This window comes from Dipteris shenzhenensis, chromosome 1 (assembly GCF_047967505.1).
Source record: "Dipteris shenzhenensis isolate YYH24624 ecotype China chromosome 1, Dip_SZ_1.0, whole genome shotgun sequence".
NCBI classification, from domain to species: domain Eukaryota; kingdom Viridiplantae; phylum Streptophyta; class Polypodiopsida; order Gleicheniales; family Dipteridaceae; genus Dipteris; species Dipteris shenzhenensis.
The window spans coordinates 44,648,729-44,666,489 of NC_141596.1; the positions used below are offsets into that span (position 1 = coordinate 44,648,729).

At 42.1% G+C, this 17,761-nt stretch overlaps 1 protein-coding gene across 1 annotated transcript in view; it reads right to left on the minus strand.

Moving 5' to 3' along the window:
- Positions 1-5,003: 5,003 nt before the first annotated feature.
- Positions 5,004-17,761, minus strand: part of LOC147905905 (serine/threonine-protein phosphatase PP-X isozyme 2) — a 32,298-nt gene continuing 19,540 nt past the window's right edge. Inside the window, exons 3-8 of the mRNA XM_087375371.1 lie at positions 16,523-16,585; positions 16,154-16,239; positions 15,887-15,962; positions 15,492-15,757; positions 15,261-15,339; positions 5,004-6,039 (exon numbers count right to left, since the gene is read on the minus strand). Coding sequence (XP_087231497.1) covers positions 5,989-6,039; positions 15,261-15,339; positions 15,492-15,757; positions 15,887-15,962; positions 16,154-16,239; positions 16,523-16,585 — 621 coding nt within the window. The 3' untranslated portion in view covers positions 5,004-5,988. The remainder of the gene's footprint in view (positions 6,040-15,260; positions 15,340-15,491; positions 15,758-15,886; positions 15,963-16,153; positions 16,240-16,522; positions 16,586-17,761) is intronic.

Genomic DNA, 17,761 nt, shown 5'->3' on the forward strand with positions numbered 1-17,761 from the left:
GTCCTCTTACTCAAAAGCTGCCTTTGCAATCACTATTGGCTCATGCTTACTTTTGAAGTCAACTCTGCAATTTAAAATCATAAATGTATATATCAAGGAAGTGTCCATTTTGAAAGTAAAAACTATTCCTCTCTTGTCTCAACGGTTCTATTAAAGGATGTGTCCATTTTGAAAGTAAGTACTATTCCTCTCTTGTCTCATCGGTTCTATTAAATGGGGTTGAGTAATCAAATATACCTAAAAGGGAATTTTTCAAGAAACCATGTCAAACTCCTATCAAGACTAGAAGTCTACCTCTAGAAATTCTTGGGTTGGAGAGAGCAATCAACTACATCCACATTGCACGCAAAGAAATGCCTATAAATGCTTCAACAAGTACAAGATTCAAGAGTAGGGTCTTATGATTCGAGTGGAACATTGGTTCCTATAGGTGGGGTCCCTTCTAAATCCCCCTTTTATTATGGTGATGCCATAAGTGCATGCTTACATAAAAAATTCATTCAGTCATAGGGAATGGCATCTACACGGAGTACTACATATAACATATGCATCATATAAACCCATTGTCTAACACTAGTATCTTTGTTGAAGGGTTTGGACACATCCATATCTATGTGAGGCACAACCATGAGGCAACAACCAAGAATGCACAATATAGTGGCTTTCAATGAGAGAGGCTCCAACCATGTGAGCATCTCATGAGATAGGCCTAGATACCATGAGAGGAATCGATTTGTCTACTCTACAATCAAGCCTCAATGGAGGCCAACAAACCCTTCTAAAGGTATGTGATGCAACTTGCAATATGAGATAGAGTCAAAGGTTGTGCAAATGGTATGTGGGCTATGTCCAAGCAATGGAGAGAAAAGAAAAGAGCTCCTTATGTATCATTATGGCTCCACACAAGCCATTGGAAAGAAACCACACTATACCACTTTCTTTTTCCTAGAGATGTTATTGAAGTTCAAGTCCTAAAGTTTGCATTTGGACTTCAGTAGACATTAACGCGATATACATCGTCGTCGTCGTCATCACTGTACAATCCATCTATCGATCAATCCATCAATCCATCGATCTATATATCTATCTAGTGATCCATCTATCGATCCATCCATCCATCTGTCTATTCATCTATCTATCCATCCATTGATCTATCCATCCATCCGTCCGTCCGTCCATCCATCCACCCATGTGTGTGTGTGTGTGTATGTGTAAATATAAATATATATATTCAACCTTCTTGCTTTTGGGGACGTTGCCATGTTGTCAATGAGGTAAATTGGTTGCAACCACTTTGCGACTATTTATCTACATGAGGGTTTAGGGTTTAGGCAAGTAAGGACTCTCCAATAGATTTTCCATCTATAGCAATAAGTGCCAATGTCATACCCATAAAAAAAGATGCATCCAAATAGGTAGAAGCGTTTTGCTTGAGTTCATGACATTGCTTGTATGAACAATTGGAATAAGGTATAGTAGGTAATATTATATTGTTTACAATTTCAACCAGATATGGCATATATTCTTTTTTTCCGCTTAACTTTAAGTTTATCATAGTTATAGATTCTAGCCTTAACAATTCTTAATTGTATGATTGGCACATTTGAACCAAGCCATTATGCACTTCCTTCCCATAAGAAGATTTAAGAATGAGAACTCGTGATTCCCATAGTGAATAAGAAATCAAGTACTCCCCCATGTATTAAGGACTTTTACGCCTAGGTCCCGCATTGCTATTAACTCCCAAAACCTTATTATGTCTTTGCTTTCCATAATCAATTGAGAAAATAAAATATTATCCCACCATTTTTTTCCTCTAATTACAGGTTGAATTTAAGCATGGAAAGAGACTATGTTCATCCATTGCAATCTGCTCCTTCTCAAAGTACTCAATCTCTTCTCATTGGTTACATGAGCCCACCTAGGAACTAATCATTAAAGAGATTAAGCAAACAAAGTTCAATTACATTTTCTAGTTTGTACATAGATAGATCTCCATTGGTCCGTGTCTCTAATTAGAGGTTGAATTTAAGCATGGCAAGAGACTATGTTCATCCATTGCAATCTGCTCCTTCTCAAAGTACTCAATCTCCTCTCATTGGTTACATGAGCCCACCTAGGAATTAATCGTTAAAGAGATTAAGCAAACAAAGTTCGATCACATTGAGTTTTTGTACGCAGATAGATCTCCATTGGTCCCTATCTCAACCTTGGGGTCAAGTATGGTGTAGGCATTAGAGGGTTCAGCCCCTTTCACCATCGCATTATCGAAAGTGTGTTCAAACTTTGACACACTCTCTAGCTACTAGAAGGCAACACATTGTAATAAATAGTAGTAGTTCTCAAGTCAAGTCATACGATCCATGCTTTGGTCCGCTCAATGGATTGATGCAGGGCATCGAGAGAAGAGCCTCCCCTTCTTTCACTACACAATGAGTAATGCCACCAAATTTCAAGCTCAAGCTGAGAGATTGGAGGCCCACTAGAGCACCACATTGGGAGAACTTTCACATTTCGATTGAATTACAAAAATACGTTTGGAAGGTGACTAAGGAAATCCCTCAAGAATAGAAAGATTGTTCTTTTCGTTCGGCTTTCTATACATGGAGGGATTGCAGTGAACTAGTGGAGGTAGAGATTTGACACTTACACTCGTTGCCTCTCTAGTGATGAGACCATCCAACATTGCCTAAAGGACTACAAACAAGCACAAATTATTTGGAAAGGGATTACTAAGCTTGAGCACCTTAACACTCTCTCCTTTCTATATGACTTGGGATTGGTAGCTTGGCTTTCCCTTACGAGCCTCAAGTGCTATACGAGAGACATGACCTCTCTTGGGCTCTATTGATCTAACGGCATGTAGTTGAGTCATGTTCTTTGGATGATGTTCCAATACTTCTACATAGAGCTACACATGCATCATTGGATACGTCTCGAGAGATTTTGGCAAGCATATCAAGTTGGCACATTTGGAGGTCTAGATGTATAAAGACCCCAAGTTCATCCCGCTCACACTTTAGCCAACATCTAGACAAACACAGCACATACCTCAACGGCCATATGGGTGCGCGTGCAAGTGTCTTTGCTACCAAGAGGGATATATTACTTAGGGAATTGAGTGGCTCTCCTTTCTTCTCGAAGTCACCTACAAGCATTTTCAACCTCAACCTTTTGATTCATTGCTTCGTTTAGGAGTTCATTTTTTGCCTACAAGCATTTTCAACCTCAACCTTTTGATTCATTGCTTCGTTTAGGAGTTCATTTTTTGCCCTTCCAAGATGTATTTCATGTATTGCACGATGCTTTTCTCCTTTGAGTTTTGTCAGGAGAGCTTCTCATACTTGATAAAAGTCCTTTTCTTGCCCAAAAAAATAAAGGACTATTTAGTCCTTGTTATGTTGACTTCATACATATGCAAAGAGTGTGACTTGTAACACCTTTGTGTTGAAATAAATGAATAATATTTGCATTAAAAAGTAATACAACCCATACGAGTGCTAAAATATATTACATATGGCTGATTCTCTATCTTTGTTTTATAAATACGTTTACTCGAGCTCTTCTTTGTTTAAAATCACCATAAGGCCTTACAAAACTCCTCTCAAACGATGAACCTCTTTATATTCACCATAGGATATCCCAATTTTTTGACTATCTTTTTTTGCATATAATGTGAATGACCTATGTAGATTATCTATAGCTTGATGAAAATATAAACCATTTGAGGCCATTCGATAAACCTAAAGCCACTCGAAAGTAGTGCAAAATTGGAGAAAAGAAATAGTGAGAATGATTCAAGATATAGATGTCGACTTTCGAGAGCCAACGTGAGCCATCAAGGTCATCTTTAGGATTTCATTACGTAACTACCAATTTCACAAATAGACAAATCACATGATCAAATCTCCATGGTCAAACTTGAACAATTTAATGAAGCAGAATCCAAGGATCACAATTAGATGGCCATTCTAGTTTGTCAAAGAGAACCCAAATCACACCTCAAAGTGAGGAGTATACACCCTCACTTTTACGACTTATACATTGCATGGGTTGTAGCCTTTGGATATATCTATCTTCAAAGCATTTTTTCAAAGGAGCGAAAGGGAACTAAAGAATTTGAAAAGGCAAGTACTAATCAAAACTTGCTAGGATTGAATTTCGAGCTCTTGTAGCCACCTCTAAGGAAGGCAAGATTCATGAGCTCTAAGATATCACTCAAGATCACTACTAAGGAAACGGCTTGCCCTAGTCTTGATTAACAACATTTAAAGCTGCATATTATACATTTTCGATATTTCAAGAATTGAACCACAATTCCCTAATATAACATTTCCCATCATGGTCAAATCTTGCAATTCGCATATCTCATCTTCAAATTGTTTCTCGAAATGTCCTACACAAAGTTCCACACATGGCTGCTATGTGTGGCCCTCACCTAAGCTTCAAGTGTCCTCTTCTCTACAATCATATGTTCAGTTTTTTAATCTTTTGAATGGCTCTATCAAACTCAAGGTATTAGGGAGCCGCTAGCAATGAGTTTTGCAGATTTGACCGAGACATGTAATTTATGTCATGTTTGCAGATCAAATGCAAAATGATGGCTTGATATACATAACACTTTTAGTTAAGCTGCATTTCAATACATAACGTTATTTCAATTACAAGTTATTGAAATTCATGTCGTGCACTATGATCATGACCCTTTTTAGTCTTTGTGGGACTTCCAAATAACTCCCACATTTGCCTTGCATCTTTCAACTGATCCAAGTGTACAAATGTTCTAACAGACTCTTATGCTCTCTGAATTTTCACTCCAAGAACCATGAGAAATCATTCATCTACGAAAAGAATACAAAACCTAAACTTGACACCATCAAGGAAACCTTATTTAAACACGCATAAACATATATATATGCATACCTACACACACACACACGGTATATTAATAATACTTCATGGAAACTTCTTGACAATAATCTTCAGCATTACTACTCATTAACTTGTTGCATGGAAAAAGAAAAAACACACTTCATTTAACTCAAAGCCAAGAAAAGATAAAGCAGACATGAAATGCAGATATGAAATGGAACTGCACACAGAGCAGAACTCGCCTTTAAAACACCAACAAGATTTCTCCTCCATAATTTCAGTCCTTTCGCGAGAGTCCTTGCCAAGAGCAAAGCACATCCCAAATCAAGTTTTGTACCTTTTAAAGTCTGACATTGTAACTTTCCAGACAAGGATTTACACTGCTGATGCAGGTTACAAAGGGTGCACTCCAGAAAATGGCTAAGTGCGTTCTGTTTACATTAGTCATCACAACTTGATATTCACTGAGAAAGATAAGCCTTCTGCTCCTCCTCCAGCCACCTCCATAAATCAGTGCTAAAGCAGCACAAAACCCACATTCGTATGTTTACTGTGTCCTTACTTTAAACAGAAATACAGCTGTATGCTAACCAGTGCCACAAAACCTAGCTTAGATTGAAACATGAAGACCTGAACAGTCCCCTTGTGAGCATTGCCGTCCATTTGACAATATAAAATTGAGATAACTGCCAATCCCTTTCTCAGCAGAGACAAGCAATCCTTCCAGGCCAAAATCCAAAGCACTGGATGCCCAAGGACATATTGAGACACATTGAGCAATATATTTCTCAACCCCTTCCATCCCTTTTAAAGCTCATTAGTAAATTAAATCATGAGGAAACCACCTTTGAAGTTGTGCGCAAGGAAATAATCTCTGAGCATGGCTTAAAGATATGGCTCATTGCAATGACCTCTGAATGATGTGTGCATAATTGGCTTGCAACTCAATAACTGGCTTTCCTCACATGAAGCTACTTGAATGGATAGCGATCACCATAATTGCATATGGCATAGCTTCCCTTCTCTTCTTAAAAGATATACACAGATTGACTTGCGAGCTTATACCTTACAAGAACTAACTGCAAAGTCCTATGCCAAGTGTCATCGAACAAAATCTCACAAAAAGTAATCTGGTGCCGGTTTCTTTGATGGAACACCTCTCGCTTCCTGCTCAGAAGAACCAAGGCCTATATTAATAGATTTCTTATAGAGGGGAGAAATGCAAGCGATTCAAGTCATGCTCTTCAAGTTTACCTGGTTTCCATCACAAGAAAGGAAATGGGGCCTGCAGTGTAGGGCCACGTGTCGGGCCAAGCATGTAGGGTAGAGTGCATGGACTAGCTAGGGCCTGGAGCAGTCAGAAGCAGCAGCAGCAGGTCCAGTGTAGAGCTTGGGCTTTTATAAGGCCTGGGACCAGTTCTGAGCAACTTACAAACCTAGTTATTGGAAATTAGTTCTCTAAAGGACTTGAGTGCTTTCTTGGTTTGGCAGGGATTAACATCTCTGATCACCAATATACGAACCAACAGGAGACAGACAAATTTGTATCTGCTACAGAGCAGCTCCTTTTTCATAGAAAAGGGAGCACCATGACACGATTTCATGTTTGGTACACAAAAGTAAAAATAAGTAAATATGTTGCAACCAAGGTTTTGTAAGAGCAATGCCATCGGTCAGAAGTAATCCTAGTGAGACAATCCACAATGAGAGCAACAATGATGTAGAACATCCCAAAACAAGAATCAAAATAGGGCTGACATATGTAGAAATAAGGATTGATGGGCTGCTTCTAGACTAGGACATGAAGCAATTTATTTGAGCGAGGGAAATGATTAGCACAATCGCATTTTAGACAAAAGAATCTGAGAGTAAACCATGTATATTAAATATGAGTAGAGCCAGCGAAAATTCCATCAGACATCACAACAAGACTTAGACACAAGCACCTTTGGAGGCTTCTTAAACAACTTAACTCTGCCTTCAAAGTTTGACAGCCCAATACCATCCCTGACAAATTACAAGCTTGAGGGGAAGCAAGTCAGTCTGCTTCACTCATTTTCAAACAATATAATTCACATGCATGGTGAACTCAAAAACAATTAACGAACTTGTGAAACAGACAAGCTTGGGAAGCCAGCTCCCAAAAGCCAAATCAACAAGCATACCATCAGAGTGGATGGAGGACATGAAGCACTGGTTCTGTTCTGGAGCTAAGAGGCAGAGCCTCTTCTACACACCTCTCCTGCAGAATGTGATCCTATAAGAGCCTGCTTACGCTACAAGTTTTCTAGATTCTGGAAGGGACGCATGAAGTTTCAATATTATGGGCAGCATACTATAAGAAATCCTAGATTTACTATATTTAGAAATGTGCTAAGGAACAGAAAAGGAGACTGAGATAGCAGAGAACAAGGAATAATTGTATTGCTTGAATGTCTGTAGGGTAGATGTTGTTGTCATCCATACAATTGGGCCTCTCTTATATAGAGAGTGAAGAGTCACACATGAAAAGGTGTGTACTCCAAAGGGTATGTGCATGAAGAGGTGTGTACCCCTTGTGAAGGGTGTGACCCTTGATGAGAGGGTACATTACAATAGAAATGTCTCTTCATTAGAGTCTCTTGTGAAGGGTTGTGCCTCATTAGGAAGTGTCCCGTCGAAAGGGCAAGGGTTGTGCCTCTTAGGAAGTGTCCTGTCGAAAGGGCATACCCTTCCACAAGTGTCCATTCATCAAACCATCCATAAGTCTAGAAATAGAGAAAGGAATACGTCACAGATCGTGACATCCCCTCCCACTCAAAAGAAGACCCTGGTGGAGATAATGAACTGATGTAGAAAATATCACGGTAAATTCTGAAAATACTACTGTAAAATGTCAGGGTACTGCTGTAAGTCTTCATCAGACTTCCAAGTCGCGTCGGAGTCGTCCAGATCTCGCCAAAGAACAAGGAATTCCGTGATAAGTCGATGTCGAGTCTCTCGCTGTCGATGGTCCAGAATACGCTCAAGAATAAGGAGAACATAATCGTCTTCGATTTCTGGAACATAATCACCTGCAGGAGGAACTGCTTCATCGCCTGGAATGTACGTCTTTAGCTAAGAAATATGAAATGTCGGATGGATTTTACCCCATGATGGTGGTAATTCCAATTTGTAACTTAAAGGTGAATTTTTCTTGACGATCCGGAAAGGTCCATAGTATCTTGGTCGCAACTTAGGAAACACAGACTTAACCGTCTTATAGCGATGTGGGGCTACAAATAATAGCACCATGTCACCAGTGTTAAATTCTAGGTGACATCTATGTTTGTTGGCAGACCGTTGATACCGCTCTTGCACTTTTCGCATATGATCCCTAACTTGCAGTAGAATGTCTTGCATTTCTTGAACCAGTTGATCAACTAGGGCCACCCGATGTTGAAGTACAAAATTCGTTGGTACAATCGGAGTGTGTCCATAAGCTGCTTGGAATGGAGTCATGCTGATGGCACTATGGAAAGAGTTATTATAAGCAAACTCAAGGAGTGGTAGATACTCTTCCCAAGCTGCTAGGCGTGACTGAACATAATGTCGAAGCATTTCTTCCAGAACTTGGTTGACTCTTTCAATCTGGCCATCTGATTCTGGGTGGTAGGCTGAACTGAACAGTAGAGTTGTACCCAAAGATTCGAACAATGAAATCCAAAAGTGACTGGTAAACTTAGGATCTCTGTCGGATATGATATTCTTGGGCAATCCATGGTGTCGGAAGATGTGTTGTATGAAGAGTTTGGCTATGTCCGGAGCCTGTGCACTCCTTTTGCAAGCAACAAAATGTGCCATTTTGCCAATCGATCAACAATTACCATAATCTGAGTGTTACCTCTAGAGGATCGTTGTAGTGTTGTAAATCCATGGAAATACTTTCCCACCTTTCAGTTGGAACTGGAAGAGGCTGAAGAAGTCTTGTTGGAAGTCGTCGGCTTGCTTTCATTTGTTGACAAGATAAGCAAGATGTAACCATTTTCATGACGTTGCTTTTCATCTGAGGCCAGTAGTATGTTGCACCACTGGATTACTGCTGGGAATAAGTTCAATTGGGTAATCCACTGGTCGTCGAGGTGGTAACTGCTTTGGCAATTCCTGTGGAAAAATATCCAAGTAGGGCTGGAAAAAAGGTTGGTTGAGGTATTCAGGAGGATCCTTTGTTAGTGTCTCCTCTACTGCCGTAACCAACAGAAGTGAAGTCTTTACTTGGCGTTTACGAACCCACTTCTTTACTTGTAGGACAGAGGCAACTGGGATTGAAGGAGAGTCCCTAGAACCAGTTAGCTCAATAAGTTTTCCCTGGTGGACAAACTGGATAGTATGGTTGCGAAAACTGATTGATGGATCATAGTCGTAGAGCCACTGTTGTCCAAGTATGACATCGTACCGAGAAAGAGGCATGATGTCGAAGGTCAACTTGTCCATATAATGTTAGATGCGAAAAGACAAGTTTTTGATCCTGGTGTTGCACAAGAAGGTAGTTCCATTTGCGAGTTCAATCTGATAGTCCATGAGACTAGGACTGGTGGTTAATCGAAGTTTGTCGACCATAAAACTAGCTAGGAAGTTATAAGAGCAGCCACTGTCGATGAGGATAGTGACTGTTGTTCCACGAATCGATCCTTGAACACAAAGTACTTGAGTGGCCAGGAAAGGTTCGGGGTTGCTGGCAAGGCTCAGGTGGATGGTATTTGCCATTCGAACAGCTTTGCCTTTCTTGTCTTGTGCTGGGGTAGCATCTTCTCTTTAGGTTCCATATTGGAATTTTGCTTTGGTCGCTTGGGACAATCGAACCATCTATGGTCGCCTGTACACATGGTACAAAGTCCTTTTGTGCTGAAGTTGTTCTTCTTGTCAGTGGCCGCACCTTTATGTTGGGGATGTCAGTAATGACTTTGTGAAGAAGAAGAGGCACGATCCTTGGAGGAGTGCTTCTGTTGGAATCCAGCATACGATTTCTGAGACTTCTGGGGATCTGGAGACTATCGTTGACCTTGATTACCAGAGTTTTTTCGAAACCTGGTGTTATCTTGAGGACGAGCACCTTTGGCCATAGGAGAGTTCTGTGTGCGATTAGCACTCTGCTTCCCTGTGTTTTGGAAATCTGTAATGCGCTCTACGTAAGCAATAGCGCCAGCTGTGGTGGTGATGTTTGCTTTAAGGACATCAATGCGTAACGAGGGATTTAGGCCTGAGATGAAAGCATGAAGGCGATCATCCTCAGTTAAACCATCAATCTCCAGCACCAATGTGGTGAACTGAGAGATGTAGGAAGACAGGGAACCCGTTTGCTCCAACTGTCGGAGTTTTGAACGTGCTTCGAAGTCCGCATTGGCAGGTATGAACTGCTTACGGAGCACGTGTTCAAAACGTTCCCATGTTAACACACTTTTGCCGTCCTTTAAGCGTCTTTGCCACCATAGAAAAGCTGTATCCTTGAGGAGGGAGGCTGCCAAGGCGATCTTTTTGCCTTCAGTGAGGTCAACAGTATCAAAATACATGCGCATTTTTACGAGCCATTGGTCAACTGTTCGGCGATTGCGTTGACCAGTGTAGGCTTCTGGAAGTTTGATGTCAATTCTTTTAGTTTTGGAAGCTTGAAGTAAACGGTAGAGGGCACGTAGTTCAGTGTTTTCTACCTCTGGTGGGAATGAATCCGCATAGTCGTCTGGTTGCGTCACGTCATCCTCTGTATGTGTGGTACTTCAAGAATCTTGAAGTTGTTGAACTTTCTGGACCAAGTCCAAAATGTTGTCCTGAAGCTGGGAAATTTGAAGTTGCAGTAGTGATTCGCCTTGTACGTTGACTTCAGGGGTCTTTTTTGGACTTGATTCTTTGATCTCTGGAGAGGCTTCACGCGAGCGTTGCGACATATCGGAGATCATGTGAGAAAAGCGCGAACTTGCGCTCTAGTTTGTACCATTCCTGGAAGAAGATTCGGGCTGCTCCCTGAGGTTGCGCATGTTGGAGGGGGCAAGCAAGGCAGGATGGAACCACCCGTGGAAGTCTGGTAAAGGAGGTCCTGTCTGAGGTAACACTGGTGATGCCAAAAATGGTGTTATTGCTCGTGAGAGGACAGGAGTAGGTTGCAGGGTCCACGGATCTGAGAAGGGATAAGGAGCTGCTGTCGGAAGTGGAGGATATCCAGGAGAAGGAGTGCCTTCAGAGTGTATATACTGTCTTGAAGAAGGTACAACCTGTAGAGGAGGATATCTGGAAGCTAAAGGAGGTGGAGAGTACCCTAGAGATGCCGAAGGTGAGGGGTAAAATTCTCTCCAAAGATGGACAGCAAACTCTTGAGGAATATCGGGTTCTCGATATCTTCGTGTCTCGTGGAACACAACCTGTACTGTGCTGAGGAAGTAATGTAACTGAGGTGCCTCACACAGAAGGTAGAGGATGTGGTCCAAATCACTAGGAGGGCAAGTGACACAGAAGACCCAAGATGCAAAGGCTCCGAAATGGGCTGGTTGTGCAATCTGAACACGATATTGTGTGGTAGATGATGCCTGAGGTGTCCTTGAAATGCCAGGTGAATTACCAAGGGTTTCCATGCTTTAAGGGAGATTCTTTCATTTGTTGTAATTTGTTAATGACAAGAGAATCCTTAAAAGCAGATTGGAAAGACTCCACCTGGCAATGATTTAATCTGCCAAATTGTTGCGTAGAAGAGGCCTGCAAATTTCTGTCCGAAGGTCCATGTTGCAATGGGTGGCGAGGAGCAGATCTGGGCTTGGCATTTAATAGGTTGTCTTCATCGCGATAGGAGGCTGAAACTGCTGCTGATCTGGCATGAAAAAGGTGGCGAAACAAGGGGAGCAGGCTATCAATGGCGAAAAAAACTGGTTGCAGGCTGATTTGCGGCAAAATGGCTGGCTGGCGCTGTGCTCACGCTGCAGGCTGGCAGGAAACAGGGCCAAAAAAACCAGCGGGGCTGCAAAATGGCAAGGTGGCTGGCAGCAAAATGGCGAGGGCTGGCAGCGAAAATGGCGAGGCAAGGCTGGCAGCGAAATGGCGCGGGCTGGCAGCGAAATGGCGAGGCAAGGCTGGCAGCGAACCGGCGCGGGCTGGCAGCGAAATGGCGAGGCAAGGCTAGCAGCGAACTGGCGAGAGGCAGGGCTGCATATGGCTAGGGGCTGGCAGCGAAAATGGCGAGAGGCAGGGGCTGCATATGGCGAGGAAAGAGGGCAGATCCTGCGTGACCAGATTCCGTACGATGGAGGCGAGCCTGCGTGCAAATCCGTACGGACGTCAAAGGGTGCGTCCCTTTTTCGTTTGTGGCTGCCTAGGTTGGGTGGTTGCCCAAAAAATAAAATGGTGGGTTTATTTAACCCTAGGGTAGCTAGGGTAAACCTAAGGTTTGGGGCTGGGTTTTCCATTTTAACCCCTCTAGGTACCCTTTTTATAAGTGCTTGGTGCCTAAAAGGTGTGCCTATTCGAAGGGGTGTGACCCTTGGAATAGGTGCACCTTTTCATGAAGGGGTGTGTCCCTGTTTTTAAAAGGGGTGTCCCTACATGAATAGGTGTGTCCTTTTGTCCACGATGGGGTGTGTCCCTTGGGTGAGGAGTCGAGACTCTTCATCAAAAGGTGTGTCCGATGGTGGAAAAGGTACGTCCCTTGGTTTTGGGACAACCCAAGCACTTGAAAAGACACGATTTTTGTCGTGTCCATTCACATCAACTCGTGATGTGTGGGAGATGGAGAGGCCATCGATGACTTTAGGCAGGGTTGGTGCTAAAAATTTTTACGCTCATCCTCTCCATCTCTTCCATGCACAATGTGCACAGATATCCTTCTAGCGGAAAAGATGTATCAGATCGGCGCTAGAAGGTGGGGGGCATTTCCTACAGGCAGGAGCGAATTTTGCTCTGATACCACTGTAAGAAATCCTAGATTTACTATATTTAGAAATGTGCTAAGGAACAGAAAAGGAGACTGAGATAGGAGAGAACAAGGAATAATTGTATTGCTTGAATGTCTGTAGGGTAGATGTTGTTGTCATCCATACAATTGGGCCTCTCTTATATAGAGAGTGAAGAGTCACACATGAAAAGGTGTGTACTCCAAAGGGTATGTGCATGAAGAGGTGTGTACCCCTTGTGAAGGGTGTGACCCTTGATGAGAGGGTACATTACAATAGAAATGTCTCTTCATTAGAGTCTCTTGTGAAGGGTTGTGCCTCATTAGGAAGTGTCCCGTCGAAAGGGCAAGGGTTGTGCCTCTTAGGAAGTGTCCCGTCGAAAGGGCATACCCTTCCACAAGTGTCCATTCATCAAACCATCCATAAGTCTAGAAATAGAGAAAGGAATAAGTCACAGATCGTGACACATACCAATTGTATAAGGCCTATTTCTTTGCTGAATGAGAGATCCAAACACAGCCATAACAACTTGAGCTGGCACCAAGAAGGCATACATTTTCTCCTGTAACAAGTCCTGCAATGAGTTGCATACATCTCTTAAATCCTGAAAGCTCAGAAACGACTTCTCGAGCCATCTCTAGATCAGGCTGTACTCGTATTACACATTTCTTTTACCACCTTGTAATGCTGTAATTTGGTCCCATAGGCTGTTCCCCTCATCTCTGAACCCCAAATCCTGTACAATTCCCTCCCTTGCTCTACTATGAAAACCCTTTCTTGGCCCCGACTCTCAGTCCCAATCCGGTCATCCAATTGCTTCATCCCAGACTGAATTTTCTTCTTATTGGCATCTTCACCCTACTCTGTAGTAGCAGGCAGTAGCATTCAAAAGGGAAAGGATGCCCAGCAACCCTACCCAATTTCCTTCCAGTTGTAGCCATAGCATGGAGCAACAAGAGGACAGAATCATTACCCCTTCACTTAAAGACAGCAGCATGAGCAATATGACCAACAGCAGCATGAACAGCAAGGGGCAGTGGAGCATCAGAGAGTCTAGCTCCAGTGCTAACCCCCCCTGCCCCCCCCCCCCCTTCCCTGTGTTTCACTGAGGTGTGTCACAGCTTGGCCTGGGCTAGTACTCTCTTCTCCAGCCACGGTTCCTATGTCAAACTTGCTCCCTTCCCCAACCTGCTTGTCACCCTCCATCTTCTGATGCATCTGCTGACTTGCCATCAGTTGTTTGAAGTAGTGCAAATATAAATATCCACTGCTCACTGAGTAGTGGCATCAGTGCATATCGTAACCTATCGTAGACTCAATAATAAAATCCATGAAGGCATTATCCAATCCATGGTGGACGTAACTTAACAAGCATGTGGAAATTTTGAGGGCACAATTCTTTGGGGAGGGGTGGTTGTAATGAAGGCAGGGAAGTTTGTGCTAAGTTAGTGTTGCTTAGCATTAGGGGCACAATTAGCTAGCGAGGGTGAAATGTGAGGATCTGGGGAAAGAACTATAAAAGCCAATCTTGATTGTCATTAATTTTTTTGATTGGTCTATACTTGTCTCTGTTTGGAAATGTGTACTCCATCAGCATCAACTACCGTGTGCTCCACACTAATCACCCTTGAATCTTCATAGCCTTCATAGCTGTATCCATGAGGTATGAGAAATCCATTTGCAACATGAAACATACCACATTTGGATCTGATCAGATGCATGATGATGACTTGACCTCCCTCAAATCATGTAGAATGAAGTCCTCTCACAATCAGGATACTGACTTAAGAATCACACTCTCGTATTGTCTATGACGTTGATGAGAAAGGGACAAACTTCTTGAATATAGAGCATGAAAGCTGAATCCCCTGTTCTGGCGTGTGTCACCAGTGTACAGGTCCTACACAATTTGTAGAGTTCAGATCTAGTTCAATAGAGTCTAGGGTTCCCATTTTTAAGAGGCGTATAAAACATTTGATCTTTCTCCACCCTTGTGTGTTCTCTCTGCTCTCACAAACTTCACAAGTGTCATCAAATCCATCTACTAGGAAGTGACCCGAAGAAGAAAACAGCAAGTTTAAGAATGCCAAAACTTGCTCCAAACTGGAGGCACACAGTTTGTCAGGCAGATATTGCAAGATAACTTTGAGGTGAACAACGCAGGCAGAACTTTGCGACTCAAGATTCACTGTTTGAGAATGAGAGAGGGAGATTCGAATCACTGAGCATTTGGCGGGCATACGGGAGAGCAAGAGTATGCCAATTACTTTGAACTCTTTGAGCAACTTCGTACAAAAGGATCTCCCACCCTTCAGCATGGCAGATCCTGTCAAGATGCCTACCATCTAGAGCTAACTAACTCAAGGCCCATGTGTCCATGCACATGAGTGCACAAGAGGTGGGGTGGTATGGGACGGGAGGAAGTGACGGGGGAGAAAGTTTTAGTAGACAAGAAAGGTACTCAAGAAACCTGGATAGTTTTTTAGCAAAAAATCTTACCTGTGGGGCTGCTTCAAAAACTCTAAACTTCTTATTCGAGTGTTCATCCAGTTCCAAAATTGCCGCTACATTTCCACATCTGCAAAAGATGAACAAGTTGTCAAAAATCACAAAATATCTATTTAAAAATAACACATGAAATTATATCCATCACATCAACATCCAATGAGCTAATGCAAAAACCCGGTACAGCTATCACATACTAGCCTTGCCCAACTCTTATTCATATACCTATAGCAGTAATTTGGAGCTGACCACACAGTCACAATCTGGTTGTTGAACATCCATTTGTAACCTTCCATGACAAGCTGATGCGCACGGCATATCAATTCTAGCTTATTTGTGTGATTGAACTCAGTCACAATGCTGGCCCCAAACAAAAAGCCAGCCCCTCTTGGACTCAGGCCCCAGCCATCAATCGCTTCTGGGTCTGACCAGAGAAGATCGCACATCGCTCCATCATGTGGCACCTCTTGCTTGCGATCAATTGTCCTAATCTGTGCAATATTATGGTTTGCAATTGCCAAATCTTGTAAATTTTAAGATTTAATAAATAGCAAGGTTTGCAAGCATCATCCACACTCAAATACACAGATCATTTGGAGCTATATTATGTATGTGCCGACCTGATCCAATGTCGTTATTGAAGGCGAAAGGCCACCATGAACATTAAAAATTCGGTTCTCTATCAATGCCGAGAGACTGCTCACAATTAGATCCACAAATGGAGATCAGCGGTCATAAATAGGCATAAGAGGCACAAACTCAGGCAACCTTATAAGGTGAGCTTTTATGAGAGAGTTACACATTGAAGCTCTGAAATTTGAAATAAGGAACACACATCAAGCTGTCATCAAAGTTCCAGACTGTCATCTTGTGTAAAAGCTACAAACCTTAGGTAATCAAATATATCGGTGCAGTATCGCCAAACATTGACCGACCCATATTTACGAAGACACTCGTCATAAAATCCATATACCTGCAAGTAAAGCCACCTTGTGTGAGAATAACTGTGTTCCTGACTCAATATATATCCACAATGCTATAAGCTGTATGCTGCCAAAATCACCTTAGACACTTCCATCCGAAAGGGCTATTCAAAGATATTGAATTCAGTAACCATTTAGTGCTCTAAAAAACCCAATTTTTGAGCTGACTAAGTGAAGTTGAGTGGAGAGAATATGCTCCAAAAAAAAGATCCTGTACAGAAAAAGAACCTGTACAGAATTGAGCACACCCAGAGTAGCTTTGCAGAACTTGACCTGTGTAATTTGTCTGCTCTCATGATTACCCCGTATAAGTGTAATCCGGTCAGGATAACGAACCTGCATAATCATACAGCAACCATGATATAAACGAACCAGTAATATTAAAACCAAAAATAGCCATGCAAGAGTCTGATAACCATTGCAGACAGAATATAAAAGAGCAAGACATTTTATTTGATCATAATGTAAAAATAGATTCCTCTTTAATCTAATGGGCTTCCTAATCTAACCCCAGAAACACCAATAGCATAAGACGCTGCCAGATAATGCCAAAATCATATTAAAGATTCCAAGAAATGCCAGACAAAGCTAATAAATTTAAATTACAAAATGGAGATAATTTTTCGAGGCATGTACAGAGCATGTACAAAGGTCTAAAAATATGCCTGTTTCAATTTGTAAAATCAGTAGCTAGACCAAATAAGAAATAAAAATATTTTGCTCAGAAACGTAGAAGAGGTTAAGCAATCTATAACTCCTATCTTTTGCACAAGATGTGTAAAGGCCGCTGCCTCCAAGTACTAATCTTGAAAGGTAAATCAAAGCACTACAACAGTCATTAGGTCACAAGACCCCTAAGGCTTAAGCTCGCAAGCCCACTTTCCAGCCGTAGGTTCAGTACCTCAAACACACCTGAGCCCGATATACTATGAGCTACCCCACCTGACAGTAAGCCCCATAACATAGGTCCTCACCCAAAAGAATGACCTCATCAGGTCTGAGCTACTCCAAGGCCCACAAGTCCTATATCACCAGAAACTCCCCCCAAGACACCCATGAACTGAGTCTGTGGCTTGTATTTATAAGCTTGGCTCCCCTATCTTTAGCATCCAGCTCCTATTCTGGGAGTTATGCCTTGAATAGCCTTGCTTCTAGAACCATAAATCCACTCTAAACCTCAACTATGATACCTCCAGACTTGAGTTCATTTAACGTTAGGTTATTCCTCAGCCAAGGTTCGACTATGCCCTTAATCCACTCTAAACCTCAACTATGATACCTCCAGACTTGAGTTCATTTAACCTTAGGTTATTTCTCGGCCAAGGTTCGACTATGCCCCTAGTCCAACCTAGCTAGGAATCTGAATCCAAATCCAGGAGATGTATTTGAGGTTTTGGCTGAGGAGGATAACCCAATAGCACCAATTATTCCCTATGGAGTTTTATCGTGAAGAAGAATCTGTTGCAAAGAGTCTTTGGGGCTTTGTCAAAAGCCCACCTAAGAGATGCACTT